The sequence below is a fragment of the Amblyraja radiata genome, chromosome 2 (genome assembly GCF_010909765.2).
Source record: "Amblyraja radiata isolate CabotCenter1 chromosome 2, sAmbRad1.1.pri, whole genome shotgun sequence".
Classification (NCBI taxonomy): Eukaryota; Metazoa; Chordata; class Chondrichthyes; order Rajiformes; family Rajidae; genus Amblyraja; species Amblyraja radiata.
In genome coordinates this window covers 110,564,832-110,588,232 of record NC_045957.1, presented here as the reverse complement: position 1 = coordinate 110,588,232, position 23,401 = coordinate 110,564,832, and the positions used below count along the sequence as shown (strand labels likewise).

Below are 23,401 nucleotides of genomic sequence, written 5' to 3'. Positions count from 1 at the left end.
GCTGCTTGGACCAGGGAAATTAAATCTGGGCTGTGATTTTGTGGCCAATTATATGTGATGGATGGTAGGATGATGGCTGCTGCAACTTTGACCTTTACTGAGCAGAAGCAATTGTAACACAATGTTCAGCACAGGTGGAAGAACTCAAGCCAATCCTCCCTGCCTCTGGGTCGACGGTCATTAAAACCAGCTATCAGTATTACCTCTCCCAGCTGAGCCTTTCACTCAGGCTAGAGATCATACTTGGGAACTTCCTGATCTGTCGGCCAGATCTACTCCTCAGAGAAACTTAAGGGGCTGTCCCACTGCGGCGACCTAATCCGCGAGTTCTGACGAGTTTGCCCTCGACTCGTACTCGCAGCATGGTCGGCACGTGGTCCTAGGAGGTCTTTGTAACTCTCCTTTATGCTCGAGAGTAGTCACCGCGTACTCGAGGCCTCAGCTAGGTTGCGGCGTATTTTTCAACATGTTGAAAAATGCCCGCGAGTAAAATAAGGTCGCCATGGAAAAAAACGATACTTTTTTTACACGTAGGTTTAGTCAAAGTAGGTCGTAATAGGCCGCCATATTATTTGTAGGTAATCGAGGGTAGTCGAAGGTAATCAAAGGTAGTCGTAGATAGTCTTCAACATAGTCGAAGGGAGGTCGAAGGAGATCGAAGAAGGTCGTCTTCACTCTCCATTATTCGGTGTCCAATTTTCCTGAAGCTAGTCGAAGCTAGTCTTCTACATAGTCGAAGCTGGTCTTCTACATAGTCGAAGCTGGTCTTCTACATAGTCGAAGCTGGTCTTCTACATAGTCGAAGCTAGTCTTCTACATAGTCGAAGCTGGTCTTCTACATAGTCGAAGCTAGTCTTCTACATAGTCGAAGGATGTCTTCTACATAGTCGAAGAGGTCTTCTACATGACATTTTTTCAAACTCTCCTAAACTCTTCTAAAATTGCCAATTAGGTCGCCGCAGTGGGACAGCCCCTTTACACCTCCAGTGTAGTCACTCCCTCTTCTCCCCTCTCCCGTCAGGCAAGAGGTACAGAAGAATTAAATCGCATGCCTTCAGATTCAGGGAGAGTTTCTTCCCAGCTGTTATCGGGCAACCGAACCATCAGCCATCAACTAGAGAGCCGTCCTGAAGTACTGTCTATCTCATTGGAGTCTCTCGGACTATCTTTAATCGGCCTTTACCTTGCACTAAACGTCATTCACTTAAGGTATCTGTACACTGCGAGTGGCTCGATTGGAATCATGCACAGTCTTTCTGCTGACTGGTTAGCACGCAACAAAACGCTTTTCACTGCACATCGGTACACGTGACAATAAACTAAACTAAGATAAATGTAAGAGGGAGAATGGATAGGCTGAGAGAGATAAAGTTAGATGGAAAGAGGCAAGTGCAGAACACGAATACAATCACAAACCAACTATTAGCACATTTCAATTATATATAATAAGCGCATGAACAATGTCATTGCATTTTCTTACGAGAGGGAAGAATATAAACTTTTGCAAACCGTCTGGAGATTGTATTGCACAATTATGAACACCTACTGTGCAGGAACAAATGAGAACAAATTTCTACCTGGCTGAGACGTGTCAGTCTGCCCACGTTTGGCCCGCACACAGTAATCCCACCGCGTATTTGGGTTTTCCACAAATTTCTCAATGTCGAGGAAGAGCTCGCTGAAGGACATGTGGCTGGCCTGGTACACTGTGTAGTAGAGCAGAGCTGCTCTCCAGAGGAAGGGATCCTTGCGGAACAGTACACTGTGGATACTGGCGAGTCCTTCTTCAGTTGGGTTGATTGGTTTAAGCCCGTGTTTCCTGCGGCCATTCCAGTTATTCCAGGGCTGTAGGTTGTTGTTCAAACCCCTTATGTAATGGGTACCTGCAAAGAATTCAACATTAATTCCACTGTAGTTGCTGAAGGGGATATGCCCAATGGTTGAATGGTACTTTAAACGTCACATGTAAAGAGGTACAATGAACTTAATTTTTGTATACAGTTCAGAATAAGCATCACTGTACATAAGCACTTGGATAAATCTTAGATAAGCGTCTCAGATACTGTACAAAGGTATAATAGCAGTATTTGTAGGAAGGAATTGCAGATGGAGTAACTCAGCGGGTGAGTTATCATCATCATCATCATCATCATCCTTTTATTGTCATCTTGCAAAGCAACAGTTGTACAGTGCAAAATGAGAAGACGTTTCCCAGGGAATACCGGAGCATCGCACATAAAAACTTAAACATTTCACGCATGAATAAAAACGATAAAAAAAACAATCCAGTCCCTGATAAAAAACAGTACGAATAGTAACGCAGGTAAAAAAAAAATTAATTAAAAAAAAGGAACATTAAAATACAAGTAAAAAACAATCATAAAATGTCCAGGGCAGCTGATTTAAGTGGCCTGAGCCACTTCAGACTGATGTCAGGGGAGGGGGCGGGACAGAGATAGAATGTAGTCGGAGACAGTAAGACTAGTGGGAGAACTGGGAAGGGGAAGGGGGTGGAGAGAGAAAGCAAGGGCTATCTGAAGTTAGAGAAGTCAATGTTCATACCGCTGGGGTGTAAACTACCCAAGTGAAATATGAGGCCTTGTTCCTCCAATTTGTGCTGGGCCTCACTCTGACAATGGAGGAGGCCCAGGACAGAAAGGACAGATTGGGAATGGGAGGGGGAGATGAAGTGTTGAAATTGACACCTGGAACAGCGGATACAGTAGATGAGGTTGGAGGAGGTGCAAGTGAAAATACTTCACCTGGAAAGATTGTTTGGGTCCTTGAATAGAGTCAAGGGGGGAGGTAAAGGGACAGGTGTTGCATCTCCTGCGGTTGCTGGGGAAAGTACCTGGGGAGAGGGTGGTTTGGGTGGGAAGGGGCGAGTTGACCAGGGAGTTGCGGAGGGAACGGTCTCTGCGGAAAGCAGAAAGGGATGGAGATGGGAAGATCTGGCCAGTAATGGGATCCCGTTGGAGGTGGCGAAAGTGTAGGAGGATTATATGCTGTAAGCGACGGCTGATGGGGTGGAAGGTGAGGACAAGGGGGACTCTGTCCTTGATGCAAATGGGAGGAGGGGGAGTAAGAGTGGAGCTGTGGGATATCGAGGAGAGACGGAGGAATTGGGAGTAGGGGATAGAGTCTTTACAGGAAGCAGGGTGGGAAGAAGTGTAGTCAAGATAGCTATGGGAGTCAGTAGGTTTGTGGTAGATGTCGGTCAATAGTTTGTTTCCTGTGATGGAGGCGGTGATATCTAGAAAGGGTAGGGAGATGTCGGTGATGGTCCAAGTGAATTTAAGTGCAGGATGGAAATTAGTGATGAAGTTGATGAAGTCAGTGAATTCTGCAAATGCTGGTTTAAATCGAAGATTGACGCAAAATGCTGGAGTAATTCAGCGAGACAAGCAGTATCTCTGGAGAGAAGGAATGGGTGAGACGTTTTGGGTCGAGATTCTTCCTCCGAGTAGCAATAGTAATAATAATAGTAGTACACTGAGATGGTATACAGAGTCGCCAGATTTCAAGTCCCAGTTGTTATAGGTGTGGAGTTCTTAACCTGGCCATGAAGACCCGTTGTCCTTACGGCATTGCGGGGTCAGCTTGCCCAAGTGTTGTCGTGGTGTCCTGCATCGCTGCTCCACTGCTTCATGCAGGCAGCATCCAGTCCACGTTTTATATCTGTCGGTGCATCAACCAGACCAGCCGAGCCCCAGGCTACTGCAGGGCCTCCAGCGGCCCACTCCACAGTTGAGGCACTGCATTGCCTCCCGCAGCCAGTCTGCTTACCCAGGGCTGCCAACTCTCACGCTTTGAACGTGAGAATCACGCATTTGGACAAATTCTCACGCTCTCACGCCGATCACAAATTTCTCACGCTCTGTCCAGGCCATGGAGCAGCCTCAGTGCAAGTGTCCCGGGCCGTCAGAGGGAAAGGAGACAGGAGGGAGAGAGAGGGGGAGAGACATGCAAGGTGTCAGGCTGTCTGTCACAACATACAACCCGATAACCCATTATTTCCTTCCGTTAAATATTGGGAAGGTAGCACTATTGTCATTTGCCATCAACTATTATGTTTGTTTACCTCACTGACTATTTCTACCCCCCCCCCCCCCCCAATTCATTTGACACGTTGAATAGAAATGTCCCCAATCTCGTTGTTTTATTAATTGAACACGTAGATGAACATCCTCAAGGAGTGTAACATAGAAACATAGAAACATAGAAATTAGGTGCAGGAGTAGGCCATTCGGCCCTTCGAGCCTGCACCGCCATTCAATATGATCATGGCTGATCATCCAACTCAGTATCCTGTACCTGCCTTCTCTCCATACCCTCTGATCCCCTTAGCCACAAGGGCCACATCTAACTCCCTCTTAAATATAGCCAATGAACTGGCCTCGACTACCTTCTGTGGCAGAGAGTTCCAGAGATTCACCACTCTCTGTGTGAAAAAAGTTCTTCTCATCTCGGTTTTAAAGGATTTCCCCCTTATCCTTAAGCTGTGACCCCTTGTCCTGGACTTCCCCAACATCGGGAGCAATCTTCCTGCATCTAGCCTGTCCAACCCCTTAAGAATTTTGTAAGTTTCTATAAGATCCCCTCTCAATCTCCTAAATTCTAGAGAGTATAAACCAAGTCTATCCAGTCTTTCTTCATAAGACAGTCCTGACATCCCAGGAATCAGTCTGGTGAACCTTCTCTGCACTCCCTCTATGGCAATAATGTCCTTCCTCAGATTTGGAGACCAAAACTGTACGCAATACTCCAGGTGTGGTCTCACCAAGACCCTGTACAACTGCAGTAGAACCTCCCTGCTCCTATACTCAAATCCTTTTGCTATGAAAGCTAACATACCATTCGCTTTCTTCACTGCCTGCTGCACCTGCATGCCCACTTTCAATGACTGGTGTACCATGACACCCAGGTCTCGCTGCATCTCCCCTTTTCCTAGACGGCCACCATTTAGATAATAGTCTGCTTTCCTGTTTTTGCCACCAAAATGGATAACCTCACATTTATCCACATTATACTGCATCTGCCAAACATTTGCCCACTCACCCAGCCTATCCAAGTCACCTTGCAGTCTCCTAGCATCCTCCTCACAGCTAACACTGCCCCCCAGCTTAGTGTCATCCGCAAACTTGGAGATATTGCCTTCAATTCCCTCATCCAGATCATTAATATATATTGTAAATAGCTGGGGTCACAGCACTGAGCCTTGCGGTACCCCACTAGTCACTGCCTGCCATTGTGAAAAGGACCCGTTTACTCCTACTCTTTGCTTCCTGTTTGCCAGCCAGTTCTCTATCCACATCAATACTGAACCCCCAATGCCGTGTGCTTTAAGTTTGTATACTAATCTCTTATGTGGGACCTTGTCGAAAGCCTTCTGGAAGTCCAGATAAACCACATCCACTGGTTCTCCCCTATCCACGCTACTAGTTACATCCTCGAAAAATTCTATAAGATTCGTCAGACATGATTTACCTTTTGTAAATCCATGCTGACTTTGTCCAATGATTTCACCACTTTCCAAATGTGCTGCTATCCCATCTTTAATAACTGACTCTAGCAGTTTCCCCACTACCGATGTTAGACTAACTGGTCTGTAATTCCCCATTTTCTCTCTTCCTCCCTTCTTAAAAAGTGGGGTTACGTTTGCTACCCGCCAATCCTCAGGAACTACTCCAGAATCTAAAGAGTTTTGAAAGATTATTACTAATGCATCCACTATTTCTGGAGCTACTTCCTTAAGTACTCTGGGATGCAGCCTATCTGGCCCTGGGGATTTATCGGCCTTTAATCCATTCAATTTACCCAACACCACTTCCCGGCTAACCTGGATTTCACTCAATTCCTCCATCTCCTTTGACCCGTGGTCCCCTGCTATTTCCGGCAGATTATTTATGTCTTCCTTAGTGAAGACGGAACCAAAGTAGTTATTCAATTGGTCTGCCATGTCCTTGTTCCCCATGATCAACTCACCTGTTTCTGACTGCAAGGGACCTACATTTGTTTTAACTAATCTCTTTCTTTTCACATATCTATAATAACTTTTGCAGTCAGTTTTTATGTTCCCTGCCAGTTTTCTTTCATAATCTATTTTTCCTTTCCTAATTAAGCCCTTTGTCCTCCTCTGCTGGTCTCTGAATTTCTCGTAATCACATGGAAACTGGTTCAGATGCGATATTTAAGAGCTTGTTCAAAGAGGGGGCATATTTTAAAGGAGTGACTGAGATACTTGCAGGGGCATGTGTAAGGAGATTATTATTTGTCTTTAGTTTTAGCTTGAACCAGGACATCTGAAGATTCAAAGTAATTGTAATTGTAGTATAGTAATTGTACGGATACTGACCCCAACCAACCACGTAATGAATATCATCCATTCTGGAGGTTTTACTTTTATGATGCCATTTAAACTTCACTTGGATTTCAATCACTTCAATGTAAAAGTAATTGGGAATGGGGAGCAATGGAACAAAAATTTGCCCTCGGTACATATTAACTTTAATATAATAATGTATGCATGTTGGTAGGTGCAATCAAAATGAAGATATATTTATCATTGGTGTGTTATGAATATCACAGAAAATAGTATGTACTCTCAAGATCACATTTAATAGAATAATATTGCTTAAATATATAGTTATTGGACTTTGCATTTCGGAAAAGTCCCAGCTGAGAGTAAGACAGCAAAATACTGAAAATATTGGGGGTGAAAATGACTTCAGGACAGTATGTTAGGAAAATGAAAGAAATGGTAACAGAATACTTATACAGCTGAGTGAGTATAATTTTATGGATGAGAAATTGTGTTCAACCAATTGATGACTTATTTGACAAAGTAACTAGCGTGTTAGATAACAAGGAAGCCAATGGCTGTGGCAACGTTTGGTATCATTTGGTCTGTGAAGTGCCCCATAAAAGATTACCGCATTAGATAAGCACCTGTGGACTTGAACGTAATAGATTAAGTCAAGGGGGTCAGATATGGGGCTTTATGTGTGGGCCAGATATAATGTCAGTGCAAAGGGGCTAGGAGCAAGGCCAAGTGTGCATCCAGAGTCATGGTCTGGAATAGTACTAGGTGTGCAGTCAAAGCTGGGACCAGGGGAGTGTTCAGCACTGGGAACCTAAGCAGGTCAGCAGCTATGATCAGGGTAGAATAGGGGGCCAGGTATAAGACTGGACCCAGGGTCAGGAATGAGAGAAGGTATGTGTAGATGACATATGCATGTGACCCTTAATATAGTTACCTCATCACTACTAACCACTCCCCATATCACAAGTATAATTACAACCTCCCCACCCACATATCGCTCTCTAGTTTCCGTGACAGACCACGTACAGCTAGTGCTCTCTGTAATGCCACAGTATGAATGTAATAAAGAAGTAAAGTCACAGTGTGTCGATAACACTTCTTTACATGGTGTCAAAACTCTTACCCCTTGCGCCTCATGTTTATCGGTTTTTATTTAATTTTGCCCCAGTTTTCAGTTACCCCCTCCTTGTTTCCTCGTTATGGCCAATTCTTGCCGCAAACCCGATGTGCTAGTTTTCGATGCAGACATTGCCCATCGATGGGATGTCTTTAAACGTGACTTTGACCACTATGTCACAATCGCTCATCCTGCCGCTACTACAGCCGTCCAAGCTTCTCTACTCCTTAACCTGGCTGGTCCTGATGCCCTGGCTCAGTCAGACTTCTTCGTCTACGCTGCGGGTGAATCTGTTCGGGACCCGGTATGTTTATTGGCTAAGTTTACTGCGATTTGCGACATTCACTAATTGCATTTTAGAACGTTTCAAAACCTACGTGCGGCGTCAGCACCCTGGTGAATCTGCTGAGAACTATGTTGCTGCGCTGCGACACCTGGCCAGACGGTGCCGCCTTGAGACGCCTACCCCCGAGGAGCTGACCAGGGACCTTCTGGTTTACGGTCTCCGTGATGAAAAGCTAAGGACTGAACTTTTGCGCAAGCTCGACCTGTCTTTCAATGAGGCTATGCATGCCTGCCGTTTAGCCGAAGCCGTCACTACGGCAGTGTCACCGGCTGATCAGGACATTAACTTTGCCAGCGTTACCCGCCCTCGACAGAACCCTACCCCGCCACGACCCCCGAGGTCCGGCACTGCTCCCGGGGGACGTTCCCAGCAAAGGTGTCCCAATTGTAACTTTGCCACTCATCAGTACAATGTATGCCCTGCTTTGGGCAAAACGTACAATTACTGCAAGAAACTCAACCATTTTTCTGCTGCCTGCCATTCCCGTAGGAAGCCACCTGCTGCTCCAAGGCGTATGTTAAACAACTTGGAGCAAACTGATAGCGAGCTCGGTTCCCAGTACCATCTCGACGATTTCCCTGTATCTGAATCTGGGTCCTCTCAGGGGGAGACCAGCATTTTTTCTGTGTTGGATGCACCTGCAGTGATAACAGACCCTTCAGTTCATGTAACTGTGAATAACTCGACCTTCACCGCTAAGTTAGATACCGGAGCTGTTGCGAATGTTATGTCAACAGGCCTCTTCAATAAAGATTAGGACTAATGAGCAAGTTACTTCTGATCGCTCCACTTTGCATGCATACGGGGGAGGGGTGCTTGTTCCTGTGGGAAAGGCAACTCTGCGCTGCAAGATACTGGACACCTCTTGGCCCCTCACTTTCTATCTTCTCGATTCCAACTGCATTACCCTGTTGGGCAACCAAGCATGCCAGGACCTGGGCTTGGTTCCCTCAACACCGTGATGAGCTCGTACTCCACGACGGCGTGATTGTGAAAGGACACAAGGTGGTAGTGCCTGCTGCTCTGCATGACCACTATTTTCAGGCCGCTCATAACGGTCATCCTGGGGCCGAAGCCACCTTGTCTCACGCCCAGAGCCAGTTCTACTGACCTGGTATGGCTCAATACATCCGGGAGAGGGTCTCTTCATGTTCCACCTGCAACAGCCTCGCCCCCCACCAGCAACGACAGCCGCTTCTGCAGCAGCCTGCACCCGAACTGCCCTGGATGGCGGTTGCCACTGACATTTTCGAGTGGCGAGGCAAACACTTCCTGGTACTTGTCGACTCTTACTCCAACTGGTTCGAGGTCGACCAGCTGCATTCCCTCACCTCTTCGGCCGTTGTCGATAAGCTGCGCCGCCATTTCTCTACCTTTGGCACCCCGGCCAGCCTGCAGTCGGACAACGGCAGCCAATTCACGAGCTCCGAGTTTAGGGCTTTCGCAACCAGCTGGAACTTCCGCCACTTCACCAGCAGCCCTGAGTACCTGCAAAGCAACGGTCTGGCCGAGCGCGCCGTTCGCAATGCAAAGAACTTACTGGAACAATGTCGTTTGTCTAACTCTGACTTCTTTCTAGCCCTCCTCAACCTTCGCAACATATCCCGTGACCCTGCCATGGGCTCCCCTGCTCAGCGGCTCATGTCTCGCACTACCAGACCACCGATCCCGGTGGCCCAGCGCTCACTCGTCCCCTCTGTCCTCAAGCCCGCTGCTGTTCAGGAGCGTATTGCCCTTAAGCACGATGTTCAGAAACGCTCCCATGACAAGTCCTGCCGCCTCCTGCCGCGCCTTTTCCCCGGTCAAGTTGTCCGCATGCAGACCCCCACCAGCCACTCCCGGCTCGCTACCGTGGTCGCCTCTGCTGGGTCGCCTCGGTCCTATCTCGTCGACCATGCAGGAACCATCTACCGCCGGTCCCGCCAACATCTGCGGCTCGTCAACGAGCTGCGACCACCACCCGCAGATCCTTTTGCTCCCCCGCTGAAATTTCAGCCTCCAGGCGATGCTCGGCCCATCGCTCCTCGCATGCCACGGTCTCTACCCTCCCAGCTCTATCCGTCCGATCCTCCTCCGGTTCACCCTCCCTCGCCTGCCCGCGCGCAGTCCACTGCAAGCCCCACATCCCCTCATGCCCTTCTGCCCTTGTCTTCTCCGTCCCCGCCCGGCTCACCTGTTCCAGTGCAGCCGTCTGCACCTATCGCCGTACTGCCTCCACTTGTTCCTCCAGGGAGGGGAGATGGCGAGATGCGAACCCGGTCGGGACGTGTTGTCAAGCCGCCTGTCCGCTATGGCGATTTTGCTTAACCATTTCTACTCATTTGATTGTCAGCGCATGAGACGTGGTCGCCCTGTCACTACTTTGTTTATCTTTCGTTTCCAAGGGGAAGGATGTAGATGACATATGCATGTGACCCTTAATATAGTTACCTCATCACTACTAACCACTCCCCATATCACAAGTATAATTACAACCTCCCCACCCACATATCGCTCTCTAGTTTCCGTGACAGACCACGTACAGCTAGTGCTCTCTGTAATGACACAGTATGAATGTAATAAAGAAGTAAAGTCACAGTGTGTCGATAACACTTCTTTACAGTATGCAACTGGAGACAGGGTCAGGAGTAGTGCAGTGAGACCCAGGTTGGTCAACATGGGCCAAGTGTTTGATAATAATCTGATTTCCATACATGAATATACTAAGGTCATTCACATGCTGCACGTGTTGATCAGAACCAGGGCTCTACTGTGGAATGCAATTTAGTCTAACCTTATTCCTAGCTTATGTAATTTAAAGCATATATATTGCATTCAAGTGTGAGTTAAAAGACTCGCTATTGCATGCACCATATTGCACAATTTCAAGCTGAAAAATGCAAAACCTCTGTACCAATGGGAGGGGGAAACACCCTCACCCCCCCCCCCCCCTCCCCCCGGTCGCTCCGCTCCCTCGGGCTTGGTCTCTCGCAATTTCTCACTCCCAACTCTCATCCATTGTTGGCAGCCCTGGCTTACCAGCTGTAGAGTTGCTGCCTTACAGCGCCGTGGATCCGGGTTCAATGCTAACTACGGGTGCTGTCTGTACGGAGATTGTACGTTCTGCCCGTGACCTGCGTAGGTTTTCTCCGAGATCTCCGGTTTCCTCCCACACTCCAAAGACGTGCAGGTTTCTAGGTTAATTGGTTTGGTATGAATATAAAGTTGTCCCTAGTGTGTGTGTAGGGTAGTGTTAAGTGTGCGGGGATCGCTGATCGGCATCGGTGGGATGAAGGGCCTGTTTTCAAGAGAGAGTTAGATTTAGCTCTTTGGGCTAACGGAATCAAGAGATATGGGGGGAAAGCAGGAACAGGGTACAGATTCTGGATGATCAGCCATGATCATATTGAATGGCGGTGCTGGCTCGAAGGCCCAAATGGCCTACTCCTGCACCTATTGTCTATGTTTCTACATTTCTATTTACTCACACTGGTAAAAAAGTCCAATCAGTCAGGACTTCAACACAGCCCAAAACATCTGCCCTGAATTTGTATTGCTTGTAAAGTGTGTCTGGTCTCATCCATTTGTCCTTCTCCTGTGGAGAAGTTTTTACCTGGAAGCGGAAGTGAGGTTAGAAATAACAAGAAACCAGGGCTGCCAACTCTCACGCTTTGAGCGTGAGACTCACGCCCTCAAGCAAACTCTCACGCCCTCACGCTCATCAGAAATTTCTCACGCTCAGTGGTGAGAAATTTTGTGATCAACGAAAATTTCAAAACTCAGATAAACTGCATGGTCCGCGGGTGTTGGAGAGCAGGGGCTGCGGGAGGGATGGGAGCAGAACCAGCGGCAGGAACAGATGCGGGGAGCCGGGACGGACGTGTGTTTGCCGGGGCCGGCGTGTCACTCGCTGCAGCTCTGGCCATGGAGCACTCCGGACAGTGCATGTCCCGGGCGTCGGAGGCGTCGGAAGCGTTGTGCCGCTGCCGCTGCCGCTGCTGCGAGAGTCTCTGTGCCGAAGGGACAGACTCTCAAAGGGAGGTGGAGAGAGAGAGAGGAGAAGGAGACAGGGAGACAGTGGGGAGAGAGAGAGGGGGGGGGGGTGAGAGGAGAGAGAGGGGAGAGACAGGGGAGAGACAGGGGGGGAGTGAATGGAGAGAGAGAAGAGGGAGGGGGGGAGAGGGGAGAGAGAGGGGAGAGAGAGAGGGGGAGAGTGAGGTGGGAGAGGGGGGGAGTGAGAGAGGGGTGAGAGGGAAGAAAGAAGGAAGAGAGAGAGGGGGTGGAGAGGGAGGAGAGGGTAGGAGAGAATGGGAGAGAGAAGGGGAAGAGAGAGGGGTGGTAAAAGAGAGAGGGGGAAGAGGGGGAGGGGGAAAGAAAGAAACGAGGGAAAGAGAGAGATAGGGGGCAAAGAAAAAGAGATAGAGACAAAGAGAGGGGAGAGAGGGCAAGGGGAAGAGTGAGGTAGGAGGGAGAAATGGGGAAGAGAAGAGGAGAGAGGGGGGAAGAGAGAGAGGTGAGAGGAGAGACAGAGAGAGAGGGGAAAGAGAGAGGGGAGAGTGTGTGGAGAGGGAGAGAGAGGGGGAGATAGAGAGGGAGGGAGAAAGAGGTTGGGGGAAGCGAGGGGGAGAGAGAGAAGAAAGAGAGGGGAAGAGAGAGGGGGAGAGAGTTAGGGGAAAGAGAGGGGAGAGAGAGGGAGATGGGGGAGGGAGAGAGGAGAGAGGGGACAAGAGAGAGAGGGAAGAGTAAGGTGGGAGGGAGAGAGGGGGGGAGAGGGGGTAGAGAGGGGGGGAGAGAGAGAGGGGGGAGAGAGAGAGGGGGGAGAGAGAGAGGGGGGAGAGAGAGAGAGGGGGAGAGAGAGGGGGGAGAGAGAGAGGGGGAGAGAGAAGAGAGGGAAGGGGAGAGAGTGAGAGGGGGAGACAGGGGAGAGAGAGAGGGGGTGAGAGGAGAGACAGAGAGGGAGAGAGGAGAGAGAGAGAGGGGGAGGGGAGAGATAGAGGGGGAGAGAGAGAGGGGGGGGGGTTGAGAGGAGAGAGAGCGGAACAGAGGGGGGAGAGAGAGAGAGTCTCTGTGTCAAATTTGCCCAGGTGACCGGCATGGATCAGGCTGCGACTCGGTGCATCCTGGAGGACAACCAGTGGCTGCTGGAAGTAAGTTCCAAGCATTGGGTAGAAACGGTGGAAGGTAGTGGACTTCAAATGGGGGTGGTTGGAGAAAGCATCCTGCTTGCCTGCTAGATTTTCACTTACTGTAACTGCAGGAAAAATGTTCCCGATGTTGGGGGCGTTCAGAACCATGGGTCACAGTTTAAGAATAAAGGGGGGGCCAGTTAGGACTGAGATGGAGAACAAACTTTCTTCACGCAGAAAGTTGTGAATCTGTGGAATTCTCTGCCACAGAAGGCAGTGCAGGCCAATTCACTGGATGTTTTCAAGAGAGAGTTACATTTAGTTCTTGGGGCTAACGACATCAAGGGATATGGGGAAAAAACAGGAAAGAGGTACTGATTTCAGATGAATAGCCATGATCATATTGAATGGCTGTGCTGGCTCGAAGGGCCGAATGGCCTATTCCTGCACCTTATTTTCTATGTTTCTATGCTTGAGTATATGGCAATAAAACTCGATCACTTGATTTTGAAGCATTCATGCATGGAGGAGGTTTAATGTAGTCATAGAGTGATACAGTGTGAAAACAGGCCCTTCGGCGCAACTTGCCCACACCCGCCAACATGTCCCAGCTACGCTACCTGCTTTTGGTCCATACCTCCAAACCTGTCCTATCCATGTATCAGTCTAACTTTTTCTTAAATGTTGAGATGGTCCCTGCCTCAACTGCCTCCTCTGGCAGCTTGTTCCATACACCCATCACCCTTTGTGTGGATAAAGTTACCCCTTAAAAAGATACCTCTTAAAAATACTTCATACAAAAAACATTGAAATCATACTTCTACAGTGCACTAAAGCATGATTTTAATACATCAAATTTCAAAAAGTTCCTACCCTTCTTCCACACCCTCTCCCCACTCGGTTGCTCCACTCCCTCACCGGGTACCCCCAAGGCCAGTGATCAGTGATCGCACAGCCTCCCCCAACGCTCCAATCCAATTTAAAGCATATATATTGCATTCAAGTGTAAGTTATAGGACACCATATTGCACAATTTCAAGCTGAAAAATGCACCCAATGTTGGCAGCCCTGAGAAACTTACATGGTACCTACCACTTCAGTTCAGTTTCAGTTTCGATTATTATTGTCATGTGTACCGAGGTACTGTGAAACGGTTTTGCAGCGTGCAAAGTAATATTAAAATTATAATAATCTCAGTAATATTCTGAAAACACTCGTGCAGAAGAAATCATTTTGAAATGCAGTTTGCCCTCAAAAAGCAGTGCATTTTATTGACTAGTTTTTCTTTATTTGTTGGGCTTGGTTGAAGACAAATTTATCTCCCTATTTTTCTGCAATTACTGACAAAGGCCTCAGTGAACAGGTACACGGGTTTTGATTTAACGCCCAATTCAAAGGATAGTTTAAAGGAGATGTGCGGGACAAGTTTTTTTTTAATGTTACACAGAGGCTGGAGGGTGCCTGGAACATGCTGCCGGGGGTTGTGGTTGAAACATTTACGTTAGTGGTATTCAAAAGACTTTAAGACAGGCATATGGATATGCAGGGAATGGAAATATATGGATTATGTATAGCAAGATACGCGATGGTCTTGGCATCATGTTTGGCACAAACATTGTGGGCCAGAGGGCCTGTTCTTGTGCTGTACTGTTTTATGTTCTACACATGTGTGGAATGAGCTTCCAGTGAAGGTGGTGGAGGCAGGTTCGTTTTTATCATTTAAAAATAAATTGGATAGTTATATGGATGGGAAAGGAATGGAGGGTTATGGTCTGAGCGCAGGTATATGGGACTAGGGGAGATTATGTGTTCGGCACGGACTAGAGGGGTCGAGATGGCCTGTTTCCGTGCTGTAATTGTTATATGGTTATATTATATGGTTATGACACCTTTTTTCCCCCAATTACTTATCAGTTAATGCAAAGTGTGACAAGGCTTAGAGGGGAATATATTTAAGGATTTTGTTTTAGTTTTGGAACTTTCATGGACTGCCACTTTGTTTTGTTCAGTTTTAGTCTAGTTTAGTGATACAGCGCAGAAACAGGCCTTACGGCCCACCCACCGAGTCCGCACGTTAACACCATTCTTGTTTGTATGACTGCAGAAACCAAATTTCGTTTGAACCTCAATGAGGTTCAAATGACAACAAATAAATTGTATCATTGTATCATTCTACACACACGAAGGACAATTTACACTTAGACTAAGCCAATTAACCTACAAACCTGTACGTTTTTAGAGTGTGAGAGGAATCCCGGGTACTCCGGCGCTGCAACCCGTACTGCCACTTTATTGTTGGATCAAATGTTCTGGTTAGTACCCAATATATATTTGTTGTCCGAGTTTAATACAGATTCCTTTCCCCGCGACCCCCGCCCGCCCATCAAATTGCAGCCGCTAATCATGGAAGATGGTTCTTGTACCTATCTCATGTCTCAGCATTCCCTCCAGCCAGTGTTCACGGGCGGTAGAAACGTTGATGGTCAGCGTTGGACGTCCATTCACTATCGTCATAGACGCACGAGAAAGCAAATCATCTGTTAAGTGGACGGCAATCTGTAAAATTTTACAAGGACGTGCAATTTAGAAGCCTTTTCAAAAAAAAAAATATTGACAACCTGAAATAACTAAGCAGAAACTATACTAAGTAGATATAAGGAACTGTAGATGCTGAGATTCCCATATAGAACACAAAGTGCTGAAGTAACACAGTGGGTCAGGCAGAATCGCAGGAGGACAGCGCCAGGGACCCAGGTTCGATCCTGACTATGGATGCTGTCTGCGCAGAGTTTATACGTTCTCCCTGTGACTGCTTGGATTTCCTCCAGGTGCTCTGATTTTCTCCCACATTCCAAAGACATGCAGGTTTGTAGGTTAATTACCTTCTGTAAATTGACCCTGGTGTGTAGAATAGAAGCAGCATACGGGTAATTGTGGTCATCGTGGATGGTGGGCCAATGGGCTAGTTTCCACACTGTATTTCTATAACTAACACATATTTCACATGACACACATGACACTAATCGTGTGGACACAGTGTGCCCAAAGGTCCAGTGGCCTTTAATAGATGGAGATTCTATTCAGATACAAACATTTGCAGTAGGTTCTGAAATCTTCAAAGTGCTGTCAAGAAATCATTAGCAATGTTGAATCACATTTGAAAGTAATAGACTTAATTTATTTTGTTTTAGAGATACAGTGCGGAAACAGACCCTTCGACCCACCGAGTCTGCGCCAACCAGCGATATCTGCACGCTTAAGGGCCTGTCCCACTTGGGTGTCATTTGCGCGTCACGCAGGTGGCACGCGAAGATTTTGTGAATCCCAAAATCCTGGGGGGCCGCGCGCGACCGCGCGTCACTACCTATGTCACCACGCACCATGCTCGCGTAATGCACGCCATGCGAGCATCGTGCGTCGTGACGTGTAAACGATGTTGCATAAATGACGTACAAGTGGGACAGGCCCTTAACACTATCCTATACACACTCTGGCCAACTTTAAAAAAAATAATTATACCAAACCAATTAACCTACAAACCTGTACATCTTTGGAGTGTGGGAGGAAACCAGAGCTCCCGGAGAAAACACGCAGGTCATGGGGAGAACATACAAACTCCGTGCAGACAGCACCCGTAGTCAGGATCGAACCCGGGTCTCTGGTGTCGTAAGGCAGTAACTCTACCATTGTGCCACCGTGCCGCCCCTAAATACAAGGTACGAGACTTTCTACTTTGGCTTACATCACCAAGACAATTCTCTTTCTCCATGTACTTCTTCACGTAGAACCAAATGCGACTCTTGGTGAGCAGGTTCCCACCAGTTGCTTGCTCAAACTTCTCATAGCTGCCGTATTTCTGAAGGGCCATTTTCATTATCTTGATAGCCTGCCAGAGAACGAAAAATATTGAAGCACATTATAAGAGGCATTATAGATTTTTCCAAATAATCTCTTATCAACTACTTCTGAAGAAAGATACAAGTCAGTGTGCTTATTGTTGAGATGAAAGTAAAACATGAAAAACTTAGCTGCAATCAGTATGATTCTAGATATTTTTTGTATTGATTAAAAAAATAAATTATATATATATATATAACAATGTAGGTAAAAATTGAACCTAAGAAAAAATGATTCAAGAAAACGGATGCCTAAAACCTGCCTGGAATAGGGGTCATTAGCTTCAAGGAGAGGTTGGACAGACTTGTATTGTTTTCTCTAGACACTGGAGGTTGAGGGAAAACCTATTAGAAGCACATACAACTATGAGAGACATAGACAAGGGTAGACAGTTTGACTCACCTCCACCTCCGGTGAGTCAATTTATTTATCTGTCTATTTATTTATTCTCACATACACGATGGTGGGTGCCTGGAACAATAGACAATAGACAATATGTGCAGGAGTAGGCCATTTGGCCCTTCTAGCCAGCACTGCCATTCAATGTGATCATGGCTGATCATCCCCAATCATGCTGCCAGGGGTGAGGAAGATATGATAGTGGCGTTTAAGAGGCTTTTTAGAAAGGCACTTGGCTATGCAGGGAATGAAGGGATATGGATTGTGTGGCAGATGTTATTAGTTTTATCTTCATATGGAATGATTAGTAAAAGATGCTTTGTTTTTCTCTAGCAAAGATAAATAGCTCCCGATCTTAAAACAAAAAGCTGCTCATAGAAAAAGAATTGGCTTCCTCTTGCTCCTCAGGATATGTTCAATACTGGAAACAGAAATTCATGGAAATTGAGTTGGAGCGATGAGTCTTCAGAAAGGGATAATACAGTTGACTGTAATTGCCTGCTGATACCAATCATCATGTTTGGCAAAGACATTGTGGGCAGAAGGGCCTGTTCCTGTGCTGCATTATTATTCAATGTTCTAACTAACCCATAACATAATAGAGTTCTCAACACAGGGTTAAACTAAAGTGCAACACATCATAACCTTAAAGCAGCTAAGCTGCAGGATGCTCTATATTTTCTCCCAATATGTGGAAAATATTAAAGTATTTATCAAGCAGTGAGTCATCCACTAATTATGTGTTCCTTTTTAAGTCTCATCCATCACATCCTGAGAGGCGTTCATAGTGAGAAGGATTTAAAAAGAACGAGGAATTTGCATTTTGGATTAAATTAATTTATAAAAGCGCCCATATCACATGCAGTTAAGGTTAAATATCAAACATGGCCTATGTGTTTCCCATTGCGACCTTCATAGTGCAAATTCCCAATCTCATTTTAGTGCAGTAGCACTGCGGTAATCTGAGCTAATGAACTCCATGTCCAGTCTGCATCTAATCATGACCATGAACACATTCACTTCTACATAACATGACGCGATACCAAAGACGGTCGGAATTCACACACAATGCAACCTCCTGCTTATAAGAGAACCCTTCAAACCATTGTACTCTTTAAAATAAAAAGTTGTGAAACAATTGATCACTAGATTCCAGTGTACAGGATAAACAAGATTGTGTCTAAGTTTGAAAAGCATTTAGACAGGTACATGGATAGGGCAGGTTTAGAGGGATTTGGGCCAAATGCAGGCAGATGGAACTAGTGGAGATGGGTCAGTGTGGGCAAGTTGGGCTGAGGGGCTGTTTCCATGCTATAAGACTCTATGAGCTGTTGTAATAAATAGTGACACTGAAGTCTCTAATTTGAAGTTTCTAACTTCAATGTAACAATTAGAGTCAGACAACAACAAAAAGGCACATAAGCCCAACCCACCCATGTTCAACGTGTTGCCTAACCAAACTAATCCCATTTGCCTGCGCAGACTCATATCCCTCCAAACCTTTCCTATCCATTATAACATACTCCTGGTCAGCCTGACAAGTGAGCTAATGAATGGTTAATGGCATTTAATGCAAATAAGTGCAAGGTGTTGTATTTGGGGATTCTAAACCAGGGCAGAACCTTCACAGTGAATGGCAGGGATCTGGGGAGTGCTGTAGTCAAGTCAAGTCAAGTCAAGTCAAGTCAAGTTTATTCATCACATACACATACGAGATGTGCAGTGAAATGAAAAGTGGCAAGAGCAGCAGGATCGAGAGTGCAGGTGCATAGCTCCTTGAAAGTAGCATCACGGATGAATATGATGGTCAAGAAGTCTGTAGGTATATTGGCCTTCATCAATTAGGGTATTGAGTTTACAGGTTGGGACTCCATGTTACAGTTGTAAGATGTTGATGCGACCACACTGAGTATTGTGTTCAGTTTGGTCGTCCTGCTACAGGAAGAATGTCGTTAGGCTGGAAAGAGTGCAGAGAAGATTTACCAGGACAGTGCCAGGACTTGAACAGCTGAGCTATAGAGAGAGCTCTAAGCAGGTTATGACTTAATTCCTTGGAGCATAAGAGGCAGAGGGGTGATCTTATAGAGGAGTATAAATTCAAGAGGTGAATAGAAAGAGTGAATGTTACCCATTTCGGGTCAGGACTCTTCTTCAGACAAGCAATGAATGTAGCAGTGCTGTCACAGCCCACATCTTAAACATTATGAAAACAGAGAAAAAATAAATTCAAAGGCGCTTTAAGGGGATGTGGATTGATGAACCAAGATCAATGTAACCTTGAGATACAACCATAGGGTTCTCGCATATTAATCAGTAATGTGAGGAGGAGATAATGGAGTCTAGAGCAAAACACAAAGTGCTGGAGAAACTCAGCAGGTCAGGCAGCAACTGGGGAGAGAATGAGCAGGTGCCGTTTCGGGTCGAGACCCTTCTTCAGAAATAGAAACATAGAAAAATAGGTGCAGGAATAGGCCATTTGGTCCTTTGAGCCATCACCGCCATTCAATATGATCAGTTCCCCTTTCCTGCTTTTTCCCCATATCCCTTGATTCCTTTAGCCCTAAGAGCTAAATCTAATTCTCTCTTAAAAACATCCAGTGAATTGGCCTCCACAGCCTTCTGTGGCAGAGAATTCCACAGATTCACAACTCTCTGGGTGAAAAAGTTTTTCCTCATCTCAGTCCTAAACTGCCTACCCCTTATTCATAAGTAAAATCTATTCTTATTCTTAAGTGGAATCGACCCTTTTCATGGATTTCTGGATTTTGAATAAAATAAATAAATGGTGCTTCCCTGGCAGTGGAATCAACATATTGCGTGTTGTTTCCATCTCTGGAAGCTCGCGATTTGCTCTCTGCAGCAGTGATTCACGACCTTTCACAAACTATTTCACATACTGTATTTTGTCTGTTGGGGCCTGTACTCCAGGGTCGACAGGCAATTACTTTTTGATGAGGTCAGCAGATGGTGCACTTTGAAAATGCTCATGGAAAATTAAAAGAATCTCTGGACTTACGTAATACTGGAGAGATTTGTCTCCTTGACATTATTCAAAAATTACACTAAATCAGAGGTGGACAACCAAAGTATTAACCTCGCACAGTATGCTGCTTGTTTTTTTAGCTGCAGCTGATGTCATCTTTAGGCTTTAAACTTGAGTCTTTAGAGATACAGTGTGGAAACAGGCCCTTTGGTCCATCGAGTCCGTGCCGACCAGCGATCACCCGTACACTAGCACTGTCCTGCATACCAAGGACCATTTATAAAAAGGAGTCAATTAATAATATTAGTATAATATCAAGGGGGGTGGTTAGTGTGTGTGTGGGGGGGGTTAGTGTGTGTGTGTGTGTGTTGGGGGGTTAGTGTGTGTGTGTTGGGGGGTTAGTGTGTGTGTGTTGGGGGGTTAGTGTGTGTGTGTTGGGGGGGTTAGTGTGTGTGTGTTGGGGGGTTAGTGTGTGTGTGTTGGGGGGTTAGTGTGTGTGTGACGCCACAGGCCGCCGCAACCCCCCCCCCCCCCCCCCCCCCGCAGGGGGACGGGACCCAATGGGTCCCACTTGGTCTAGTTTAACCTAAAAACCTGTACGCCTTTGGAGTGTGGAAGGATACCCATGCAGGCACAGGGAGAACGTACCAACTCCGTACAGACAGCACACATAGTCAGGATCGAAGCCGGGTCTCTGGTGCTGTAAGATCCATTCACCTGCAGATTTTACTGTTCACAATGTGTGTCAATAGGACATAGAGCAGTATAGCACAAGAAAAGACTATTCAATCCAAACACCAAATATATAAATGCCAAGTTAAACTTATGCCCCTGCCCCACTTAGGAAACCTGAACAGAAACTTCTGGAGACTTTGCGCCCCACCCAAGGTTTCCGTGCGGTTCTCGGAGGTTTTTGTCAGCCTCCCTACCTGCTTCCACTACCTGCAACCTCCGGCAACCACCTGCAACCTCCGGGAACCGCACAGAAACCTTGGGTGGGGCGCAAAGTCTCCAGAGGTTTCCGTTCAGGTTTCCTAAGTGGGATAGGGGCATAACTCCTTCTCCCAAGTGTGTGTCTTGGTTTTTTTTGTAATGTCTGCATGACTGCAGGTATGAAATTTCGTTCAAACCTTGTCTGTTTGAATGACAATCAAAGGCATTCTATTCTATTCTACATAATCCATATCCCTCCATCCTCTGCTTATTCATGTGTCTATCCAAAAGCTTCTTCACCATCACCATCATAAATACTTCCAACACCAATCTTGAGCAGCACATTCCAGGCACCCACCACCATCTGTGCAAAAAGACTTGCCCCGCACATCTCCATTAAAACTTTGCCCCTCTCACCTTGAAGCTATGCTCTCTAGTCTTTGACATTTCCATCCAGGGTTAGAGGTTCGAGCCTTATTTATGCCTCTCGTAATTTTATATACTTCTATCAAGTCTATCCTGAACTTTCGCTGCTCCAGAGAAAACAATCGAAATAATTTGTCCAACCCCTCCTTACAGCTAATCCCCAAAACTCCAGGCAGTATTCTGTCTTAAGTATGAATACTGAAGAAAATGAATAGCAGCCTAAGCTAAAGTCTCCAGCATTAGATTCAAGATACAAGAGAGTTTATTGTCATGTGCTCCAGATAGGACAATGAAATTCTTGCTTTGCTTCAGCACAACAGAATATAGAAGGCATGAATACAGAACAGATCAGTGTGTCCATATACCATTGTATAAATATATACACACATGAATAAATAAAACAGATAAAGTGAAAATAAACAGATAATGGGCTATTAATGTTCAGAGTTTTGTTTGAGTTGAGTTCAATAGCCTGATGGCTGTGGGGAAGAAGCTGTTTCTGAACCTGGACGTTGCAGTCTTCAGACTCCTGTACCTTCTACCTGAAGGTAGCGGGGAAATGAGTGTGTGGCCAGGATGGTGTGGGTCCTTGATGATGCTGCCAGCTTTTTTGAGGCAGCGACTGCGATAGATCCCCTCGGTGGTAGGGAGGTCAGAGCCTTATGATGGACTGGGCAGTGTTTACTACTTTTTGTAGTCTTTTCCGTTCCTGGGCGCTCAAGTTGCCGAATCAAGCCATGATGCAACCGGTCAGCATGCTCTCTACTGCGCACCTGTAGAAGTTAGAGAGAGTCCTCCTTGACAGACCGACTCTCCTTAATCTTCTCAGGAAGTAGAGGCGCTGATGTGCTTTCTTTATGATTGCATCAGTGTTCTGGGACCAGGTGAGATCTTCAGAGATGTGCACGCCCATTGAAATGTCACCATCTGTGGCAAATTAACATTCAACTTGCTTCACAACATAAAGCTACAAGTTGCGGAAGTGGTATCTGTAGACACCATAGTTACTAAGTTTTACATTTTTTTAATTTAGGGCAGCACGGTGGCATGGCAGTAGTGTTGATGCCTAACAGCGCCAGCGAACTGGGTTCGATCCTGACTACGGGTGCTGCCTGTACGGAGTTTGTACGTTCTCCCCATGACCTGCGTGGGTTTTCTCCGAGATGTTCGGATTCCTCCCACACTCCAAAGATGTACAGGTTTGTAGGTAAATTGGCTTGGTATAAGTGTAAATTGTCCCTAGTGTGTGTAGGATAGTGTTAATGTGCGGGGATCACTGGTCGGCGTGGACTCGGTGGGCCGAAGGGCCTGTTTCCACACTGTATCTCTAAACTAAATCTGTTTCTAAAAAGCTACCAGTGTATTCACTGTGTTCACTCCATGAAACCAGGTCAGTAATTCTTTACCAATCATCTCATAGTAATGTTTTACGTATGAATTGAAACGTTCAATTTGTTTCACAACATAAAGCTACATGTTATTATAAATTATCGGAAAAATGTTCCCGATGTTATGGGAGTCCAGAACCAGGGGTCACAGTTTAAGAATAAGGGGTAGGCCATTTAGGGTTGAGATGAGCAAAACCTTTTTCACCCAGAGAGTTTTGAATCTGTGGAATTCTCTGCCACAGAGGGCAGTGGAGGCCAATTCACTGGATATTTTCAAGAGGGAGTTAGTTTTAGCTCTTAGGGCTAGCGCAATGAAGGGATATGTGGAAAAAGCAGGAACATGATCATTTTAGATGATCAGCCATGATCATATTGAATGGTGGTGCTGGCTCGTAGGGCCGAATAATAATAATAATAATGGATGGGATTTATATAGCGCCTTTCTAATACTCAAGGCGCTTTACATCGCATTATTCATTCACTCC

At 46.2% G+C, this 23,401-nt stretch overlaps 1 protein-coding gene across 3 annotated transcripts in view; it reads right to left on the bottom strand.

Annotated features, from left to right (window-relative positions):
* kiaa0895 (KIAA0895 ortholog) overlaps positions 1-23,401 on the bottom strand; it is a 70,047-nt gene that overhangs the window by 17,247 nt on the left and 29,399 nt on the right. For all 3 annotated transcript variants that reach the window (XM_033013413.1, XM_033013418.1, XM_033013427.1), the window contains 3 exons: positions 16,633-16,776; positions 15,314-15,446; positions 1,578-1,883 (listed from right to left, as the gene is read on the bottom strand). In XM_033013413.1, coding sequence (XP_032869304.1) covers positions 1,578-1,883; positions 15,314-15,446; positions 16,633-16,776 — 583 coding nt within the window. The remainder of the gene's footprint in view (positions 1-1,577; positions 1,884-15,313; positions 15,447-16,632; positions 16,777-23,401) is intronic.